This window comes from Mustela nigripes, chromosome 6 (assembly GCF_022355385.1).
Source record: "Mustela nigripes isolate SB6536 chromosome 6, MUSNIG.SB6536, whole genome shotgun sequence".
Taxonomy (NCBI): Eukaryota; Metazoa; Chordata; class Mammalia; order Carnivora; family Mustelidae; genus Mustela; species Mustela nigripes.
The window spans coordinates 50,294,458-50,315,259 of record NC_081562.1 but is presented as its reverse complement, the minus strand read 5'-3'; the positions used below and the strand labels follow the sequence as shown (position 1 = coordinate 50,315,259).

The 20,802-nt window shown below is 40.5% G+C and overlaps 1 protein-coding gene across 2 annotated transcripts in view; it reads left to right on the top strand.

The window, feature by feature from the left end:
* HELB (DNA helicase B) overlaps positions 1-20,802 on the top strand; it is a 35,338-nt gene that overhangs the window by 8,033 nt on the left and 6,503 nt on the right. For both annotated transcript variants that reach the window (XM_059402522.1, XM_059402523.1), the window contains 8 exons: positions 1,769-1,946; positions 3,108-3,249; positions 5,446-5,600; positions 8,951-9,032; positions 9,760-9,819; positions 10,996-11,224; positions 12,182-12,325; positions 18,000-18,500. In XM_059402522.1, the coding sequence (XP_059258505.1) occupies positions 1,769-1,946; positions 3,108-3,249; positions 5,446-5,600; positions 8,951-9,032; positions 9,760-9,819; positions 10,996-11,224; positions 12,182-12,325; positions 18,000-18,500 (1,491 nt within the window). The remainder of the gene's footprint in view (positions 1-1,768; positions 1,947-3,107; positions 3,250-5,445; positions 5,601-8,950; positions 9,033-9,759; positions 9,820-10,995; positions 11,225-12,181; positions 12,326-17,999; positions 18,501-20,802) is intronic.

Here is a 20,802-nt window from a genome sequence, read left to right as displayed (position 1 = left end):
CTGTATTAATCAGGCAATCCCATTTTGGGTTAGAATATAGGGGAACATGATTGTAAGGCTGTGGGAGTAATCTAGGCTCATAGATGGGGCCTATATTGGCCTATATTGGCAACACCAGAAATATAGTGGAAAATGTCAACCAGGCATTTCTAAGATAACTGATTGAATATATAAAATCAAAGGAAGCAGTTGGCCACGATTCAGATGTTCTTTTGAGACAAGGCCAATTGAGAGAATGGGGGTTTTATTGAAGGGAATTGAAGCATTTGGGTGGAAAATATGAAGGCTTTTACTAAATAGTAGACATGTTGAATCTAGCTTCAGTAGAAAAATTAAATAAAGATAGGATACCATTTAAGAAATCTGTGTACATATATAGTTGTACATACTTGCAACGTAGAAACATTTTGAGAATGATGTATACCAATATATGTAATGTTCTCTGGTTTTATTTTCCAGATTTTTCTCCTCATCTGAATTTTAAATTTTTATTTATTTTTTTAAAAAGATTTTGGGGCGCCTGGGTGGCTCAGTGGTTTGGGCTGCTGCCTTCGGCTCAGGTCATGATCTCAGGGTCCTGGGATCAAGCCCCGCATCGGGCTCTCTGCTCCGCAGGAAGCCTGCTTCCCTCTCTCTCTCTCTCTCTCTCTGCCTGCTTCTCTGCCTACTTGTGATCTCTGTCTGTCAAATAAATACATAAAATCTTTTTTTTTTTTTTTAAAGATTTTATGTATTTATTTGACAGAGGGAAATCACAAGTAGATGGAGAGGCAGGCAGAGAGAGAGAGCGAAGCAGGCTCCCTGCTGAGCAGAGAGCCGGATGCGGGACTCGATCCCAGGACCCTGAGATCATGACCTGAGCCGAAGGCAGTGGCCCACCCACTGAGCCACCCACGCGCCCCGTAAATAAATAAAATCTTAAAAAAAAAAAAAAAGATTTTGTTTATTTTTGCAAGAGAAAGAAAGAGAGAGCACATGCATGAGTGAGCATGAGGGGGCGGGTAGGAGCAGAGGGAGAAGCAGGCTCCCCACTGAGCAAGGAGCCCAATGCAGGACTCTGTCCCAGGACCCCAAGATCATGACCTGAGCCAAAGGCAGATGCTTAACCAACTGAGCCACCCAGGCATCCTCATCTGTATTTTTAAAATAGTAAATATTATTACATCTTTAATAAATAATTTTAAGTTGTTTTGTTGGCGGTGGTGGGTGGGTTTTTAAATGTTGGGGGCGTAAGGGAACTAAGACTATTAGAAGAAAAATAGTGTTTTCATCATTAGGATGGGAAAGCAACCTTATTTCCAGAAGGGAGTGTTACGATTAGGAGGAAAGGAGGGCTGAAGTGACCAGGCCGTCTCCGAAGGCCAGCAGGTTTATTTGGGAATGGGAAAGAACAGGGAGCTCTGTCTGGTCGAGAGCGACAGGAGAAGGGTTGAGATTCTGCCAGTACTATAGTACCGGGTGTGAAGCTTGTGAAAGTTAACACACGTAGTACTTAGCAGAAAACCCTTTTTAAAACTGTTTGATCTTTTTGTTGTTGTTGTTGTTAGATTTATTTGATCTACTTCTCTGTGTGTCCATCCCTTTAGGGTTTTAAAAAGCTTTAACTTGTGTGTCCTCCAGTTTTTTAGACTGTCTCCCTGTGTGGCTTTACCTACATCCTCCCCCCCACCCCACCCCATTTAAGTTTTGTTTTAAAATTACATGTTGTTAAGATTTTGTTCTGTGAACTTTATAACCTGAACTTAGAAATGCCATACTTTGCTTGTAGGTCAATTACAGCTTTTATTTATGGGAGAAGAAAAGCCCGGACAAGAACCGTCCATGGAAGTTTTCTTCAGTTAGAGTTCTGGTTGTGGACGAAGGGAGTTTGGTATCCGTCAGAATCTTCAAGTCAGTTCTAAAGTTATTGTGTGAGCACTCCAAACTTTCTAAGCTTATTGTCCTTGGTAAGTTAAAGAGTGTTGGAATCCTAATTGTTTAGTTCAAAGCGTTGCAGTTGGTAGCCCGGCTTACACCATTTCACTGTTTCAGTATCCATATCCTACAGGCAGGAAGCCGTTTCTTAGAGCCCACCCCCTCAGCCCACCCTGAGTTCAGTCCGACCTCTCCCTCTATCAGCTCGGGTGGTTCTTCAATTGGGCCGGGATATTAGAAGAGCAAGCTGCAAAATGAAATAGAGTTGTCAGGGGTTTCTGCTAATCACCTGAATGATGACCGTTAAAACAGTAAAAATGTCCCGCACTTAGAGCAAATAATGATGTAGATCGTTTGGAAATAATAAGAAGACTGAACTATAGACCACTTAGGAGTGCATTTATGATTTTCGCTAATAACTCAAGTTGGATATCAGTAGCTGCTTAAATCCTTTCCCATTCCAGTGAGATTTAGATTCGGTTGGGTACCACTGGTCTGTAGACAGTATGATTTCTTGGAGAATCCTGCCTTGGAGAATCATACCTTGAGAAGCAAATTGTATGCAAATAATTCTCTTAGGTCTTTGAGGATGTGCTGTAAGCAGTTGATTCTGTTAATGGCTTAAGCATTTCCTCAGTTTCCATTGAGAAAATAGTTGTGGTTTGCTTTTTTTCTTTAAACTCCAGGGTTGGTTTGTTTCAAGAGATTTCTAATAAAGCCAAACATGATTAGTTATATTATGGGAATTTATCTCTTATCAAATACGTAGGGCTTGTTTGTGTTTTATATGTTCACTCTATTTATTTGAGGCCATGGATTCTTCTAGGTCCACTAAGATGTGAGCAAGATTGAGTAAGTGACTGAATACCATATACCTGAGATTCTAAGGCACGTTTTTCTCTAAAATGTATGCCCCTAGACAGTTTGCCCGGGGTTATAGGTATGAAGGAAGTTCAATTCAGATGTTACCTTACTGTGTTATCACTGTTTTTTATATCTCAACTGTTCCTTCTGAATGCTTTGTTGTTAAATGTTTTTAAAGAGTTGATGTTCTTAAGTAATTTGGGGGACGCTTTTTTTCTTAGAATAACTCTTTATAATTATAGCACATGGCAGTAGGGAGAAATAAAAACAACTTCTAAATTTCAGGAACCCCATTACCGAATACCTACTATATCTTATTCTCCTCTTAGGTGATATTAGACAGTTGCCCAGCATCGAACCTGGTAACTTGCTGACAGATCTTTTTGAGACTCTTAAGTCAAGAAATTGTGCTATTGAACTAAAGAAAAACCATAGAGCAGAATCTGAGCTAATTGTGAACAATGCCACAAGGTATAGTATAATGAAAATTTTGCATTTTCTCTCTGTTGTATTAGAGATTCAAAGTAAGAAAATACCTATTAGCTTTTCTATTAGGGCAGTTCAGTGCGGTACGTTTACTGTGCCCTTCTAGCACACTTATTCTGGCCTTCAGGCATATACGCACTCTTTGCCCCAGAATTAGAAAAACAAGGTAATGTTTTTCATTACTGGTCCGGCATGAATTATTGAAATTTAAGAGCAAATGTATTTTCCCGATTAAAAAAAATATATATATATATGAATTAAAATTACATCAAGCTTAGAGACTAGAATAAGCCCAAGGGAAACAGAGACTTGGAAATGAGTTCATTAGACTTCAAGGGAGAATGGGAAGAATTATCCCCTAATTTTTGTAAGGGGAGCCCCAGGCCAAAAAAAAAAAAAAAAGGAATATGGTATTTTCCGTGATGAATCCTGGTGGTACCCATGGCATATTATTCCCCTTAGAGTAGAAGAGAATCCTTCTCTTCCCTTAGTCTTTGCATACACCTTTAGAGTGACCCTCTGTAATTGATGTGATGGGATCCCAGAATACTAAGACTGTTTTATTCATTGGGCCAAGATTTATCTTTGTTTTTTGACACTCTTTTACAAAATGTTGGTTTTGTTGCTCGAACATTTTCATGGTTGGCTTCAGCAGAAATGAGAACATTCAAAACTTCCTTTCTCTATGCCCGTCTGCCCTGGGTAGGACTATGGCAGTATAAGAAGGATTGACAGGGATAGGGCGGATATGGTAGGTTCATATTAATTCATTAAGCACAAGAATGCAGTTGGATGTGTAATATCCTTTTTGTCTAACCGGGGTCCCAGGATCGAGGTCCACATTGGCTCCCTGCTCAGCAGGGAGTCTGCTTCTCCCTTTGACCCTCTTTCCTCTCATGCTCTTTATCTCTCTCTCAAAAAAATAGATAAAATCTTAAAAAAAAAATCTTGGAGGAATCTAAAGCACATTAGATTTCTTAGAACTTAGTTTATCTGAAACGTAGGAATTCCTTTTATTAACCCTTTTAGTGTCATTTGAGCTGTGCTGCTTTCATCATTACTTCTTAATTGTCATCACCAAATATTTAATGTCACATAGAATCCCAGTGATAGCAGAGAGGGGCTCATAGAGTTAGAAGTGTTTCAAGTTCTGGGTCAGAAGCAAAACAGGAATTCCATGGTGATTCTCAGCACCCCCAGATTTAGTTCTGGGATATTTATATATCTGGGATATATAACAATAATAGGACATTGCCCATGGAACTGTTGTGAGAGTTGAGGGCATTCATCTGTTTTGAGGCACTGTATAATTTAGTTTTTTGTGAATAACAGATATTAAATGATCTATTGCAAATCAGTTAAACCTTTTGATCTTTGTCTTTTTGATCTTTGATCTTCTTCCTTTTCCTCCCTTTCAACCCTATGAGGAAAGGTTGAAGATGGCAGTAGGGTACCACTAGCTTTGAAGCAAGGTTGCCATTAGGTCTTTTCAGGGAGTTGGTCTTCTTCCAGATAACCAAGGGGAGACCTTGTTATGACAAGGCACCTGCCCCATGCTCTGTTTTCTGATAGGATTTGCTAGTCTTGGGAAATATAAGAACAAAAGAAGGAGGAGGGCATAGAAGCAAAGAGAAGATGTGGATACTTGGTTCAACTGAGAAAATGAGGCCACATGTATGATACACACAAAAGAAAGGTGGAAAAGAGTGTGATGTAAGCCTATGGAAAAGGCCCCAAAGAGTCGGGGAAAGGGCTATGGAGCCAGAAGGGCCCAGATTTACCTCCTAGCCCTCTGCTTTCTACCTCTGTGTCTGGAGGCAGCCCACCGCAGTTGCTTAAGCCTCATGCTACTCATCTGTGAAATGAGGATAATACCTACCCTTGTATTGGTCTGGAGGAGACTAGGTCAAATTCTCAGAATGGTAAATTCCCTGGCAGTTTTAGCTAATGCTTTTAATTTGCTTGGGGGTAGGGGACTAACTGATACATGTAACATTACAGTCTTGCTAGTTCTATTTTCAAACTCATTTGCTTTTTATAATGCCTATATGAGTAGCCTTTTCATCTTATTTATTGTCTATTAGCAGATATCAGTTATTGTAATGCCATTATCTCTGATAATATATGAGGACACATTTTTGGATGTTAATGTATTGCTCTATTATTTTATCTTCACTTAAGAATCTCAAGACGCCAATTTCCAATATTTGATGCAGAGCTGAATATCTCTGATAATCCAACATTCCCTGTGTCAATACAAGATAAAACATTTATTTTTATCAGACTCCCAGAAGAGGATGCCAGCTCTCAATTATCGAAAAATGATCCTCACTCTTGTAAGTATAAACATCTGTATTATGTAGCGTTACGATTTCAGTTTTCTAATATACTTACTAAATGACTAGTTGCAATTTTATCTGGTGGTAAAGATAAATATTGCTAGTAAAACATTTAGGCACTGTTAATAAATAAACTATTTATTCATCATCAAATGCAGAGGACCTTGGATTTTGCAAAGAAGTAAGTTCTCCAGCCCAATATATGTAACCATATATATGTATATTTTATTTATTTATTTATTTTTTTTTTTTTACGGTTCCAAAGAAGTTGTTTATTTGCAGATACAAAACAAGGCCCTGGCCATGGGAGGGCTGCCCCTTGGGCTCACCCACAGCAATTTTTCCCTGGCCAGAGAGAATGAGTAAGACTAGAAAAACTTCATCTCTCCCATCCCACCCACCAACTCCTAGTCAAAAATAACTGGGACCCCAGCAGAAGGTCCCGTCTCTCCCGCCCCGGTTAAAACTTAAAACCGAGCCCAGTATATGTAACCAGATCTGCCTTAACAGATCCTATGTGTAACATCTCCTGGTGGAAGGATCTTGGAACGACTAATGACCCACATATAAATACACACATATCCAAGAAGTAAGCTCTTGACACATACATAGTAAGAGCTCAGTATTTGTTGAGTGAAGAGGTGGATGTAGATGATAAGTTTAAAATGAAGCAAAGCCCCAGGAATCCAAGTTCATTCAGGAGAAAGCATATGCTAATTAATGAAGATTTTCTTTTATAGCAGTTGGAAAAGTAATTACATTTGCTATTGGGTACATTTGAGAATCAAAAATAATGGTTAAACTGTTGCCAAGTTGAGTTCCTACTAGTTCTTTCTGTTTCTTATCAAATGGACAGGGATTGCTTCCAATTATGGGTCTTAGGATGACAACGTAACAGGGTCAAAAAGAGCACAGGATGCGGAGTCTTTTCGCTTACGTGTATGACCTGTGTCACATCACATAAGCATTTGTAAAATGGGATTAATAGGACACTGCCCATGGAGCTATTGTGAGGGTTGAGGGCATTCATCCATTTCAAGGCACTATATAACTTAGTTTTTTGTGAATAATAGATAGTAAATGATCTATTACAAATCCGTTAAACCTTTTGATCTTTATTTGTATTCTGAACATACCTAGCAAGCTTTTTTAAAATAGTGTAACGGTTTCCTCAAAATTGAATTCATGAAGGTTTAAATGATTATTACCGAGCATTTATTGTAGTGTTGTCATCATTCTTCAGGGTATATCCTAACCACTTAGCAACTTTCACTCTGATGTGAAATTCAGGGTTGTACTGCTTTATGTGTAAGCCTCTCCTGCTTTGTGGGTCATAGTCACAGTTCCCTTGGGTTGGGTTCCATTCACATGGTATAATAATTTTTTTCTCTTTTGAAATGGGATCATATAATACATAGTATTCTATAAATGCCTTTTTCATTTTTTAAATTATGGAAATAATTTCTATTTCTTAAAAAACATCAAATAGGGGCGCCTGGGTGGCTCAGTGGGTTAAGCCGCTGCCTTCGGCTCAGGTCATGATCTCGGGGTCCTGGGATCGAGTCCCGCATCGGGCTCTCTGCTTAGCAGGGAGCCTGTTTCCCTCTCTCTCTCTCTCTCTGCCTGCCTCTCCATCTACTTGTGATTTTTCTCTGTCAAAATAAATACATAAAATCTTAAAAAAAAAAAAAAAAGTCAAATAATTCAGAAGTGTCTGAAGTAAAAATGAATATTTCCCTGTTGTCTTCCTCTCCATTTCCCCCAAGGCAACCCCCAAAGAGTCACATACTATTTTTCTTCCTCATCCACTACTCTTACTATGCTGTAAGAATTTGGTGTTGATCCTTTAAGCCTTATTATATCCAGACACAAACATATAGTATTTATTTAATATGAATAGGATGATAAGCTGCATGTTGCTTTGTGATTTTTTATTAAATATATTTGAATCATTAATAGGTAACATTTATTCTCACAACAGCTTAGTTAAGAGTAGGTACTAGTACAGATAAAAAAATGAGACTTAGCTGGTTAAGGAATGTGCCCTCCTTGTCACTCCATTTGAGGCTACCTAAAATAGGATTAGTTTTATTTCCGGTGCCCATTCTTTATGTTAATGAGAATGTACTTTAAGAAAAGAGCGGTCTGCTTCAGAATGACAGCAGAGCTCAGCCGATGCTGTTTTTCCATCTCAATTATAAACTTCAACTGGGAAGTTAGTCCCTTCTTTAAAAGAACTGAATAAATAATATTCCATAGAGAGAGGCATGTTGTGCTTTTCCATTAATAATTAAGTTACTGAGTAAATGATTCCCATTATTACAAAGTAGAGAGATGGAAGACAGGCTTAATAGCTGGGCTAGAACTTCAGAGGTGCTGAAGTGTGAGAAAAATGCGTGTCTTAGAATCAATGAAATACAGTGTACGTATTGATCTGTAAGATGTCGAGAGAATAAAGAAAGCAAGGAGCAGAACAGCGCGATCCTGTATGTGTAGAGGAAAGCAATATCCTGTGAGACCTTTGGAAATTCCTGCTCTGGCAGGCCTGGGGTTGGCTGAGGGTGTGCTGAGTGGCCATTTGTTAGTCAGAATCTTCCCTTCATCTGAACAACGAAAGGCTCATAAGCAACTAATTTAATCTTCCTCGAGCAGGGCCTCACAAGGCCTGGGTTTTTTCATTCCACGTGATTCATCTGCTACAAGGGGAAGGCACATAAGCCTAGAATGCTCTTACCTAAGTTTTTCTGTCTTCTCTCTCTTGTGAGAAATGTTCACTGTTTTGCACTATTGGTAAGACAGATGAGAGGAAGTCTCCTTCTCAGCGCTTTGAGGGAGGCTCTAATCATTGTCAGTGATCCGAGGTCTAAAAGGGAGGCCGGCCACCTCTGCCATTTGGAAAGTGGCTTTTACTTCCAAGAGCCTCAGCTTCACATTTCTAACTAGAATATAATCGGTGTCTGCGTTTCAGCTATTTCCTAGCTGGCTAGGTTTGGCCCCTCTTGGGATGGACACCCCGGCTGTCAGGGGTTAACCTTTTAGTTGCTGGCTCCTGGAGGTCTGGGCATCTTGGGGGAGCAAATGAAATCAGTGCCGAGTGGTTATATTACAAATTAGGAGCTGTCCTGGCTAGTGGTTGACGCCTCTGTTGAGGATAGGGCATCTGGGATCTTCATCGTCGTTCTCGCTCCTGGTGCTCTGGCTGCTGTTGCAAATGATGTTGGCGTCCCCATGGCCTGCTTGAATTCCATTTCCCAGAGCCCCCTGAGCAGGAATTCTGAGCTGCTCCGTCAAAACAATGTTGTACTTTGGTGCTTTTCTCTATTAACTTTCTTCTCTTGAATTACCAGATTTATATTCTGCAGTTAGAACCCTACTCAAAGAAAATGACCTACAAGATGCACAAACATCACAATTTATTGCATTTAGAAGGTAAAGCATTTACAGCATTTTAATGTTCTCAGCCTTGCCTTTAAATCTCATAACTTATATAGATGCTGTTTAAATGGGAGACTCTCATCATTCATCACTGCGAATTCTCTCTCTAATCTTGAGGTCTTTCTTTGTTAGACATGGCAGAAGGCAGTTTTTAAACAGGGCTCTTTGTGTGGCTCAGTCAGTTAAGCCTCTGACTCTTGGTTTTGGCTCAAGTCATGATCTCGGGGTTGTGGGGTCCAGCCTGCATCAGGCTGTGCACTGAGCGCTGAGCGTGGAGCCTACTTGGAATTCTCTCTCTCTCTCTGCCCCTCTCCCCACTTGCACTATCTTTCTCTCTCTCAAAATAAATAAATAAAATCTTAAAAAAAATAAATAAGGCTCTTGCTACCGAATATTACCTTTGGAAACTCCCATGAAATCTGAGCGGAACAAAGATTTACATTGAGATAAAAATGACAGAGGCCCTTGGCTTGGCTCAGTCAGTGGAATGTGGTGCTCTCGATATCCGGGTTGTGAAGTCAAGCTCCATGTTGGGTGTAGAGATTACTTAAAAATAAAAACTTCAGAAAAAGAAAAGATAAAAATTAAAATGGTTTTTTCTGGACCTCTTCCTAGAAACTTTTAGTCTTGTGTAGTACATTGACATCGTGGATAATAGGAGTAAACACAGAACAGATACCATTATGGTGACCCTCGCTTCTTGCTTGTTCCTGTGTTCCAGGCAAGACTGTGACGTCATCAACGCCTGCTGTTGCAAGCACTACACGGGCCACCTAATCAAGTGAGCACAAAAGATCGGAAAGCTCCAGGACAGTCCTTCCTTTAGTCACTGTTCTTTTATTTGTCTTGACCTTTATCATTGTAGCCACATATTTAAAAATCATTTTTATTCTCACTTGTGAAGTCAGACGATCTCTTCAATTAAATATAATGTGTATGCTTAGGCACTGACTGTTTTGGCAATCCGTGTCATCAGAAAAATAAGGAATACAGTTTTCCTTGTGGTTTTCAAGTTGGCAACCTCCAGCTTCTCCAAGATGAGTGTGGGGAATTCAGAATGGTTTCCAAATACGATATGTGCCTAGGTGTGTCTGGGAACCTTAGCAACTGGATACCTGCAGAGAGCACCTTTGTGGACATCTGTCAGAGAAATAGGAGTATGGAAAAGTTGCTCTGTTTACACACCGGAAGAATTAACTCACTTGTCTTGCATTTATCTACACTTACTATTTAATAAGTGTAGAGAACGTAGAGATATGAAAGTTCTAGAAGAAGCTCCCTGTCTGTTGAGGGAAGCCACAATGAAAACCACCTGAGGTTAGGGAACACCAGCAGGAGGTCATCCAGTCTGTCCCAGTGACTGTGATCTTGGTGGGGGTGGGGGTCAGTTTCTTTTTTCCACATATGTAAAAAGAGGATACCGAGCAGCATTTCCTTTGTGCAGTTGTAGTGAGGGTGAAATGAAATAATATCTCTAAAGCACTTAGCCTAGTAACTGGTATATCACCAGTGTTTATTCAATTTGCTGCTGCTGTCCTGATAAAAATCATAATTATTAGACTAGAAGTATGTGTATGTGGGGTTAAGACGTGAAATTAGGGTAGTGATAGGAGAGATTGGCGAGGAGAGGATGAGTTTAAAAGGTAGACTCAGTAAGATCTTGGGTAACTTTTAGAGCATAGAGGAAAAGAGAGATGTCAGCATTTATGCCAAGATTTCTAATTTGAAAAAAATTGGCTGGGATGGGTCTTTGGGTTTGCAGTGCTGCGGAGGGGATAGGAGTTCAGACCATGACCGTGGGAGCCCGATTTCTTGTTGGCATTTGGAGAACAAAAGTGAAGTAAAGAGAGTATGGAAATCATCTTGAAAATTGGATCAGATCTGAGTCGGGATTAATGCTTAAAATGAAATCGAGTTTTTCTAAACCTCAATGACATATTCTCATTTTCTGACCCAGAGACCATCGGAATAGGCTTCAGTTTGGAGTTGGTGATAAAATTTGTTGTACCAGGAATGCATATCTCTCGGAGTTACTCCCTGGAACTGCCTCTCCCAGTCAGGAAAGTAATGAACGCGAGGCCAGTGGTGACGATTTTAATGGTACTCCTCATGGTTTTGCTAAAAATAAGCATGACTTTGAAAGTGATATTCGACTCTGCAATGGAGAAATATTTTTTATAACAAAGGCAAGTGATAACAGAAAAATAGTACCTTTTTACCTATTAGAGATAGGTGTGTGTTTTTTTTAAATTACCCTAGGTTTGATTCAGAATCTAATATCAGAGTTGACATTCTTCCATAATTTTTTGCTAAAAAGATTTTTGTATTCACTTTTTTTTTTTTTTTTTTTTTAAGATTTTCTTTATTTGAGAGAGCACAAGAGAGGGTAGGGTCAGAGGGAGAAGTGGATCCCTGCTGAGCAGGGAACCTGATGTGGGACTCAGACCTGGGACTCCGGGATCATGACCTGAGCCAAAGGCAGTCACTTAACCAACTCAGCCACCCAGGCACCCTGTATTCATGTTTATGAGGGATATTGTAGTTATCTAGTAATATCTTGTCTGATTTTGGTGTCAGAGTAATGCTGGCTTCATAAAATGACTTGGGACATGTTTCTTTCTCTTAAATTTTCTGGAAGACTTTGTGAAGAAACATTTTTTAATAAGTTCGAAGAGCTTGGGTAGCAAAAATAAGGGACAAATGACACACTTACTGTATTTTGCAAAGCATCATTTCTTTGGTTGCTGCTTACCTGTAGAAACAAGAAGTTACCTTGAATTTGTTCTCATTGTGTAAATGTCCTCTTAAACTTTGAGGTTATTCTTTACAAGCTGTGAGGAAAAATTAACTTTTTACAAAGAGTATATGCAGACTTACAGTGCAAGAAGTGAAATGTGTAGACTTCAGAGCAAGTCAGACAACACAGACTGTTCTCCAGAGAGTCAAACTGAGGTCAAGTTTTAAGCTGATTAAAATTTGGCTGTATATGTATTCAGTTTGTGCTCAGGTATAGGTTTTCAGCCTTTTAAAAGTTCTTAATAATCGTGAATATACATGCTATTTTATGTTCAACACAAAAATAGAGTATCTCTACAGTGTGCATATTTGAAAACATACAAAATAGTTCTTTGTTTTGGCTATAGGATGTCACTGATGTAACTTTTGGAAAGAGAAGATCTTTGACCATTAATAATGCAGCTGGTTTGGAAATAACTGTGGACTTCGAAAAACTAATGAAATATTGTCACATAAAACATGCATGGGCAAGAACTATCCACACTTTTCAGGTAACAGTGGACATTTATAAAGCTATTTGGACAGGTTTTCAGGCCACAGAGTACCTTCAGTGATTTTCTTCTTAACCTTTGCTGTCTTTATTTGTTGAATGAGAGACAGGTTACCAAGGTTTACATAAATGGTACCGGGGTGTTTATTTTTGCAGCTTGCTTTTTTACTGTTGTATAATCAACTTTATTGGGGTATAATTTGCATAGGCATTTATATTTATAAAGCTGGGTGCATTTTGATAAATTTCTCCTCTTCCTTTGCTCTTGTGAGGCACCTACTTTCTACTTGGGAATTTTAGTTTTCTATAAGAGTTGGAAAGATAGCACAGACTGTCCCCACGTACCCTTCCTCCAACTTTCCCTAATGTTAACATCTTATACAACTATGATGTTTTTGTCAAAACTAAGGAATTACCATTAGAAGAATACTATTAACTAAGCTACATACTTTATTTGGATTTCGCTCGTTTTCTAATAATATACTTTTTCTGTCCCAGGATCTTATCCTGGATACAACATTGCATTTAGTACAATTTGCATATAAATTCTGGGTTTTTTTTGTTTTTTGTCTTTTTTTTGGTGCTAGGGGAGTACACGATGAAGGGTAGAAGGAGACTGAGAATCTTAAGCAGGCTCCACACTGGGTTTGGAGCCTGACATGGGACTTGATCTCACAATTCCGAGATCATGACCTGACCTGAAATCAAGGGTTGGTTGCTTAACTGACTGAGCCACCCAGGTGCCCCTTCACTCTATTTTAACACTTTTGAATTCTTGTAAGTTTTTTTTTGTGGTTTTGTTATTTAACTCTTTGTTTTGAGCACACCTCTTTGATGTTGGTATGTTGCTTTAATCATGAGGCTGCGTCAGCCTACATTTGCATGGGGAAAAATTTAGGTTAGCCTGTATCCTCCACTGGTAGGCAAAAATTAATTAGCATAGGGATTTTGTTTTTTTTAAGTAGATGGTGTTTTATTTATTAACCTACTCCATCTCAGCTCCAAAAAGAATTTGAAATGACATACAAAAAAGCTCACAATTCAGCCTGATTTTTTTTTTTTAAATACAAAGTAATGATGTGAAGTGGAAAATAAAGGTAAGGCTAATAAAGAGTGGGATGGAATGCTGATCTGCGCACTGACCTATTTGCCTGCTAGTGTTGACGGCAGATTTGGCTCTAAATTTTCAAACCAAGAGAGAGGCAATCAGTGGACTGTGTCTGTGGGTTAAAAAACACAAAACAAAACAAAATGAAACAGACAGTTGTTTAGAAGTACAAATGTTCATGGCTGTGAGGTCCTGGCACAGTTTCTCCCATGGATGTTTATGATGGGCTCTCTATAATTCTGAAAACTTGTATCATGCAATTTTGGGGAATTTTCTTGAATAATTTCATAAGATTTCTTGTCCTCAGTTTTCTCTGTTTCATCTTTGTAGAATTTCTTCTATGTTCAACCTCCAGACTGATTATCCAAATATCCTGTCTCTGTCCTGTTTTCCATCTCGTTATCATTTTGCTGTATTTTCCGAGAGACTTGGTCAAATTTATAATCCAGTCTTTTTTTACATTTCTGGGCAAATGGAGTATGAAGGGGTCTTTTTAGTACTTGATTAAGGTTGTAGTAACTGTCTCTAAATGTTCCTTTTATTGAGTCTGGCTCTTATTTTGTGGTTGAAATAGCATCTCTTACCTCTAAGAACATTCACGATTGCTCTCTTGTATGAGTGTAGTTTGTTTCTTCCAAGTTCAGTTCAGTTCAACAAATACTTATTGAGTCAGACTGTTCTTGGTGCTTGGTTGAGATCAGTCCATGAAACAAAGGTACCTGCCCCTGTGAAGATTACATTTGGTGGGTAGGAGGAAGGAGACAGACACAGTAGTAAAACACTTAAGTAAACGGTAGCTAACCCTTGAACACTGTGGGTGTTTGAGGCACCGACCCTACCTTGTAGTCAGAAATCTATGTACAATTTTTTGAATTCCCAAAGATTTAACTACTAGTAGTCTATTGTTGACCAGAAGCCTTACCAATAATGTAAAAAGTTGATTAACCACATATCTTGTATGTTCTATGTATTATATACTGTATTCTTTTTTTTTTTAAGATTTTATTTATTTATTTGACAGAGACAGCGAGAGAGGGGACATAAGCACGGGGAGTGGGAAAGGGAGAAGCAGGTTTCCTGTCAAGCAGGGAGCCTGATGAAGGCTTAATCCCAGGGCCCTGAGATCATGGCCTTAGCCAAAAGCAGATGCTTAACAGCCAAGCCACTCAGGCACCCCTGTATACTGGTATTCTTAACAATAAAGTACATAAGGAGGTGCCTGGCTGGCTCAGTCAGTAGAGCATGTGACTCTTGGTCTCCAGGTTGTAAGTTCGAGCCCCATAATTTTAAAAACAAAGTAAACTACAGAGAAGAAAATGTTATTAAGCCAATCACAAAGAAGAGAAAATACATTTGCAGTGCTGTACTGTATTTATCAGAAGGAAAAATTAATATATAAGTGGACCCATGCAGTTTAAACCCATGTTCCACGGTCAGCTGTATGAGTTACGGTAGAGGTTGGCAAATGCTATGGAAATGGGATGGGGATAGTTGTGGGATGAAGCTGTCATTTTAAATAGTAGTTGGGATAGGCCTCATTGAGAAGGTGGCTCTTTTTTTTTAATATAGTCTAAAAGTATTTTGAACTTTATTTTTTAAAAAATTTCATGTTGCTATTTATTTTATTGTTTTATTATGTTCAGTTAGTTACTGTGTAGTACATCATTAGTTTGAGAAGGCGGCATTTGAGCAAAGACTTGAAGGAGGTAAGGAAGTTAACTGTGTGGGTGTCTGGGAGAAGAGCATTCTAGGTGGAGAGAATAGCTAAGGCCAGGGTTCTTAGGTGGGAGCCTGCCTGGTATATTTGAAGAACAGGAACAGCAAGGAGGCTGGCACTGGAGAGTGAGAAGAGATGAGGTCAGAGAAGTAACGTGAGGTAAGGGAAGGTAGAAGGATTGGGGACTGGGTCACCTCCTTCATCTTCTAGGACTATAGTATCTAGTATGATATCCATTTCTGGCCCACTATCAATTTTTTATAGATAAAGTTCTATTGGAACACAGCAGCACTAGTTCATTTACATATTGGCTATGACTGCTTTTGCATTGCAAAAGAATTGAGTAGTTGTGGTAGAGAACATCTGGCCTGCAGAACCTAACATACTTATTTTTTGACCCTTTACAGAGAAAGTGGTTTGCCCCCCCAACCCCACTCTAAGGTCCATATACACTTTCACATTCTAAGTCTATAAAATCTCAAAAGAAATGAATGTTTTGTGTTTATTTTTCCAAATGTTGAGTTTCGGGTCATATTTAGAGAAGAGAAGTAAATGTATAAAAACTTGCCTCCTTCAAGAAGTTCAATAGTTCTAATGATTCAAGGAAGATATGAAAAGAGGACGAATGATTTCTAGTAGGCGATGGAGGTGAAATTCGGTGTCCCCATCCTGCTTTCTGAGCACATCTTTGGCATGACCATTTCATTTTAGCATCATTCATTCAGTGAGACACTGGATAAAGAAGAGTGAATGAGGAAGAGCTTACAGTCCAGTGAGGAATACAGCCAGGGAGGTGGAGAGTTCTGTTCCGGCTTGGTGAGCATTCTGTGACGGAGGAAGTACAGGGGACTCGAGAGTGCACAGTCCGCAAGTGGGTCTGCCCTGGCAGGACCACAGACAGGTTCCTTGTGTCCAGTGGAGCGTGGCTCGGGGGGAAGGAAGAGGAAAGGGGAAGGGAAGGCAGCAGGCTCAAGGCTGGCCTTTGAAGGAGCAGGTGAGCCATATGATGGAGTCAGGACTTCGTTTTGAGAGCTTGGGAGCTGTTTATCAGCTCTAAGCAGAGTCCGATGCGATTGGATTTGCTTTTTACAAGTATCACGAGATGCTGTGAGGACAGAGGGTGGTAGCATGCGTGAGTCTGAGGGAGACCAACTATGACGCTGTTAAGTTTTTCTGTGTTCGTTGATTATTAGGAACTCAGTGAACTAAGTTTAGGTTAGGCATTTACCTGCCTAGGAATATGCAGTACGAAGTCCACGGGGGGAAGTGGTGCTGTGTATCTATAAAGTGTACTTAGTATTTGATCAGGTGTCATTTAGGTAGATTTCTGAGACTCAGCGGCACCTGAAGAAGTGCTTATCACACTTTTATCATCTGAAGACTGGATTCCCGTTCTCTGTGTCTAGAGAGCTAGAAGTGCTTGCTGAAAAAGAGGGTTTTAACTGTGGATCTGTATTTTCTGAATGCCCCGTCTTGTCATTCGTCTTCCCACAATTCTTTGGTCTAGGGGGATGTGGGGACACGAGATAATGATTCACAGCACTCCCTGGTTTATGTTGGCACTGAAAATATAGGGACTAAGAATAGCCCTGAAACTTGAAGTTGTTTTCTTACAGTTATGTGGTGACATTGGGCATTTTTCTTGCCTATATAATTCTTGGCTTGCTAAACTTAAAAACCAAATGTTCATTGTTCTTTTGCATTGTTTATCATGATGAAAGCAATAAATGGTTCAACAATGGGAGAATACAGAAAAGTAGAAGAAAAAAGAATCATCCATAGCGCCCTCCATTTTTGGAGACAGACTAGTTAATTTTTTTTTTTTTAAAGATTTTATTTATTAGAGCACAACCAGGGGGAATGGCAGGCACGGGGAGAAGCAGGATCCCTGCTGAGCTAGGAGCCTTACGCGGTACTTGATCCCAGGACCCTGGGAGCATGACCTGAGTTGAATGCAGACGCTCACTGACTGAGCCACCCAGGTGCCCCTAGTTAATTTTTTTTTTTTAATTAAAAAAGAACTTTTAAAAAAGATTTTATCTATTCATTTAAGAGAGAGCGAGCGAGCAGGGGGAGTAGCAGGCAGGGGGAGAAGGAGAAGCAGACTCTCTACCGAACAGGGACCCTGATGTGGGTCCTAGGACCCTGGGATCCTAACCTGAGCAGAAGGCAACCACCTAACTGACTGAGCCACCCCAGTACCCCACCCCTAGTTAAATATTTGATAGAATTTTTCCTCCTTTTTTGTGACTTTTCTTGTCAGATATTTATGTTCATTTTGTATGTACTTTTTTGGATCAGAGTAATTTTATTTTGTGTTACATAGTTGTGATCATTTTCTACGTGAAAGTATCCAGTTTTTAAAATGTTAGATTTCAAAGCATCTTTGATATTTGCAGAATAGTTTATCAAATGTCTGTATACAGATACTTGATATAAATGTAAACAAAGAAGCAAATTTATCTATGCGCTTATTCCTGAATATTTAAGGTGTCTATTTTTTGCTATTTAAGTACCAATGGGCCAACACATTTGTACATAGAGTCCATACGATCACTGAAAATTCTTTTATTAGGGAAGATTTGGCACTTCATACTGTCTTTCAAGTTTATTGTTGGGTTTCTATACTCTAGTTGCGCATCTCTAAGACCTGAACCTAAGCGCATAATTAGGAAACATGAGTTTTTGGGTGATGAATAAACTGGAACTGTAAGGTGGATTTATAGGAACATTCTGGCCAGGTAGCACTTTGGGGACTTCTCTCTTTTCTGTCTGGGTAGACTGAGGCTGTGTGAAGACATGAACCCATGACGCAACATTAACTCTTCTTCCTGCATTATCCCCTCCCAGGGGTCCGAGGAGAAGACGGTCGTGTATGTGGTTGGGAAGGCGGGCCGCCAGCACTGGCAGCACGTTTACACTGCGGTGACCAGGGGCCGCTGCCGAGTGTACGTCATTGCAGAAGAGTCTCACCTCCGGAGTGCAATTATGAGAAGCAGCGCTCCCAGAAAAACTCGCTTAAAACATTTTTTGCAAAATGAGCTCTCCAGGAGTTGTGCGCCTCCAGCAGATGTCGCCTCCCCGTCGCAGAGCTCTGGAGAGTGCAGAGGACCGAGCACACAGCCCTCAGGGTCCCCATTCCCTCCAGTGACAACCAGCAATGTGACCACCGATATCCCCGGAAAGGGAAGCGAGGCCTCTGCGGCTGAGGACCAGACATTTGCCTATCCTGGAGAATGGACAACAGCTTTCTCTGTTCAAGTCGACCCAGAGGAAGATCTAGCAGAACTTCGCGGGTCCAAAAGAGCCTGTGGCCTGAGTGATGCTGAAAGTCCAAGCAAAATGCGGATGGTAGGAGTTTTAAGTTTTTAAAGTTTTTTAAGTTAAGCTCCAGTTTTAAGTGCCGCTCACTTCGGTGTGCTCATCCGTGGCTATGTGTTTTCAGTAGCGTCACCTTGTGCTGAAGCACTTAAAAACAAGGTGTTCTCACCTCTGTCAGCTGTCCTCTGTTCTGTGCCTGTTCGGTTCTAGCACCGTCTGTCACTTGGCTGGAGGCCGGCCACTCTAGGCCAAACGTCGGTCTGTTGATGCAAGAGGGTGTGCGGAAGAAACCGGCCACTCTGCACCTTCTTTCTGAAATCTTCCATATCCCCCACCCCTCCCTTCGGTGGCCCCAGCCTCACATTAATCCCCACTTTTCACTGGCGGGCTGGTGGTCTCCAAACCCAGTGGTCTCCAAACCCAGTTTAGATTGTTGCTTAAGGTTGCTGTCTGTGCTGCCGAGTAGACTTGCTCCAGTGTCCTGAGGCTTTCAAGGCCGTGCCAGGGAGAAGGGGCCATGGTGGGAGCCCAGGGGAGGATGTGCTCATGGAACCTGCCAACGCCTCTGACCCCACATGGCATGGAGACAGTGAAACAGTTCTCTAAGCGGGTGCCCAGCCTATGCAGCGGGCGATGTCTTGGTGTCTTAGGCAGCCACAAGGATGGAGTATTGTGGCTGGAGCACAGTGTGAAAATGGAGGTTGAGCGGAGGACCCTGGAGAGTCGGGAAGGCACAAAGGCTCTTCCAAAGAGATTGGACATTCTCCTGAATGCGATGGAGAACACTAGATGCATTTTAAGAGCTCTGCGAATTGAAATTTATGAAGGTCACTTTGGAGTTTAGTAGATTATGTTTTGGGAGACTGTAGGGGCCAAGTTCCTTGCAAAAAGATGATTTCAGTAGCTTGAACAAAATTATTAGGTTCTAAAGTCAGGTAGTAGTGATGGGGTTGGAGAAGAGATGTTTGGGGGGTGGTGCATGGGATTTAATGGGCATTTATATATTGGGGGGTGAGGTTGGGCCTGAGCGTGTGTCTTTGGCTTCTGGCTTGGGCATCCAGGGGGATCCAGGTACCATCAATCGGGACTGGGAAAAGAGGCTGAGACCCAGGTTTTGTAAGGAAAGTGATAAAAGTAGGCATAGTAAAAGAAAAGGTTTTTTTTTTCCTTCTTGGTAGTAGTAGGATCCTGCTGATTCTAAGGTCCGTTCTTTTGTGTTTAAGGATTTGATTTTTTGGCAGAGAGGGAATACAAGCAGGGGGAGTTGGAGAGGGAGAAGCAGGCTTCCCATTGAATAGGGAGCCCAATGTGGGGCTCGATCCCAGGGTTTCGGGATCATGACCTGAGCCCAAGGCAGACACTTAATGACTGAGCCACCCAGGTATCCCTCTAAAGTCCATTCTCTGCTCCAGATCAACTCTCTGATACGGAATTTCCATCTCAGCACAATGTCTTTTTCTGAAATGGAATGTGTTACCTCTTCCAAAGACCCAGGGATAATAAGGAGTTTGGTGTGGAACAGAAAATTCCAAAGAAAGTCATTTCCTAAAAGTTTCCTGATTTTTATTTCTTCGCACCAGCATGGGGTGGGCGAGTTGTGGTTTCTGTGGTAGTACAGAGAGACAGTGACAGCATTATCCATCTTACCTGCTGAACTGCCCCAACGTTTGACATTCCGGCCAAGACCAACCCTGTAGAAGGTCTACGAACAAAAAAGGCGAGTGCTGGCTGCTGTCACTGTCCAAAGGCTCCAGTGTGAGTGAAGTTTTCTAACTGAAGAGGATAAGTTTCCTCACAATGCTTGCCAGAAATGTGTGACAGCTACAGAAATCCCTAACAATGAGGAAATTAAGAATTCAAAGCCTCAGGCCTGGTAAATTAGGGACTTCTGTGTCTAGACTTTGTAGTGCATTGAGATGTGTGATTTCTAAAAGCTCAGATACAATGGCCAGGGCTGTCCCCTTTTCTGTCCTTCATATCCTCCACATGGCTACATCAGAGCCAAATCAGCATTTAAATTCTGCAGGTGCTAAATGACAGAGTTCCTCCTAGATGAAAGCTTTTCTTCAGTTCTGTGGGTTAACAGCTTTGGGTTTTGAAAAAAAGTTTTAAAAGAAAATGTCCTGATTTTGTTTTTTGGGGTTGTGGGGTTTTTTTGTTTTGGTTTGGTTTTTTTGGCCTCATGTTCCACAACCAAAAAGGGAAACACAAAAATGTCCCTTTAAATAAAAGCGTATGTATAAATATTCTAAAGTTTATCATATAAAGCAGTGATTTCCAGAATTCTTTGAAAGAAAATTACATTTTGTCCTTAAAATAATCTAGGAAGGAT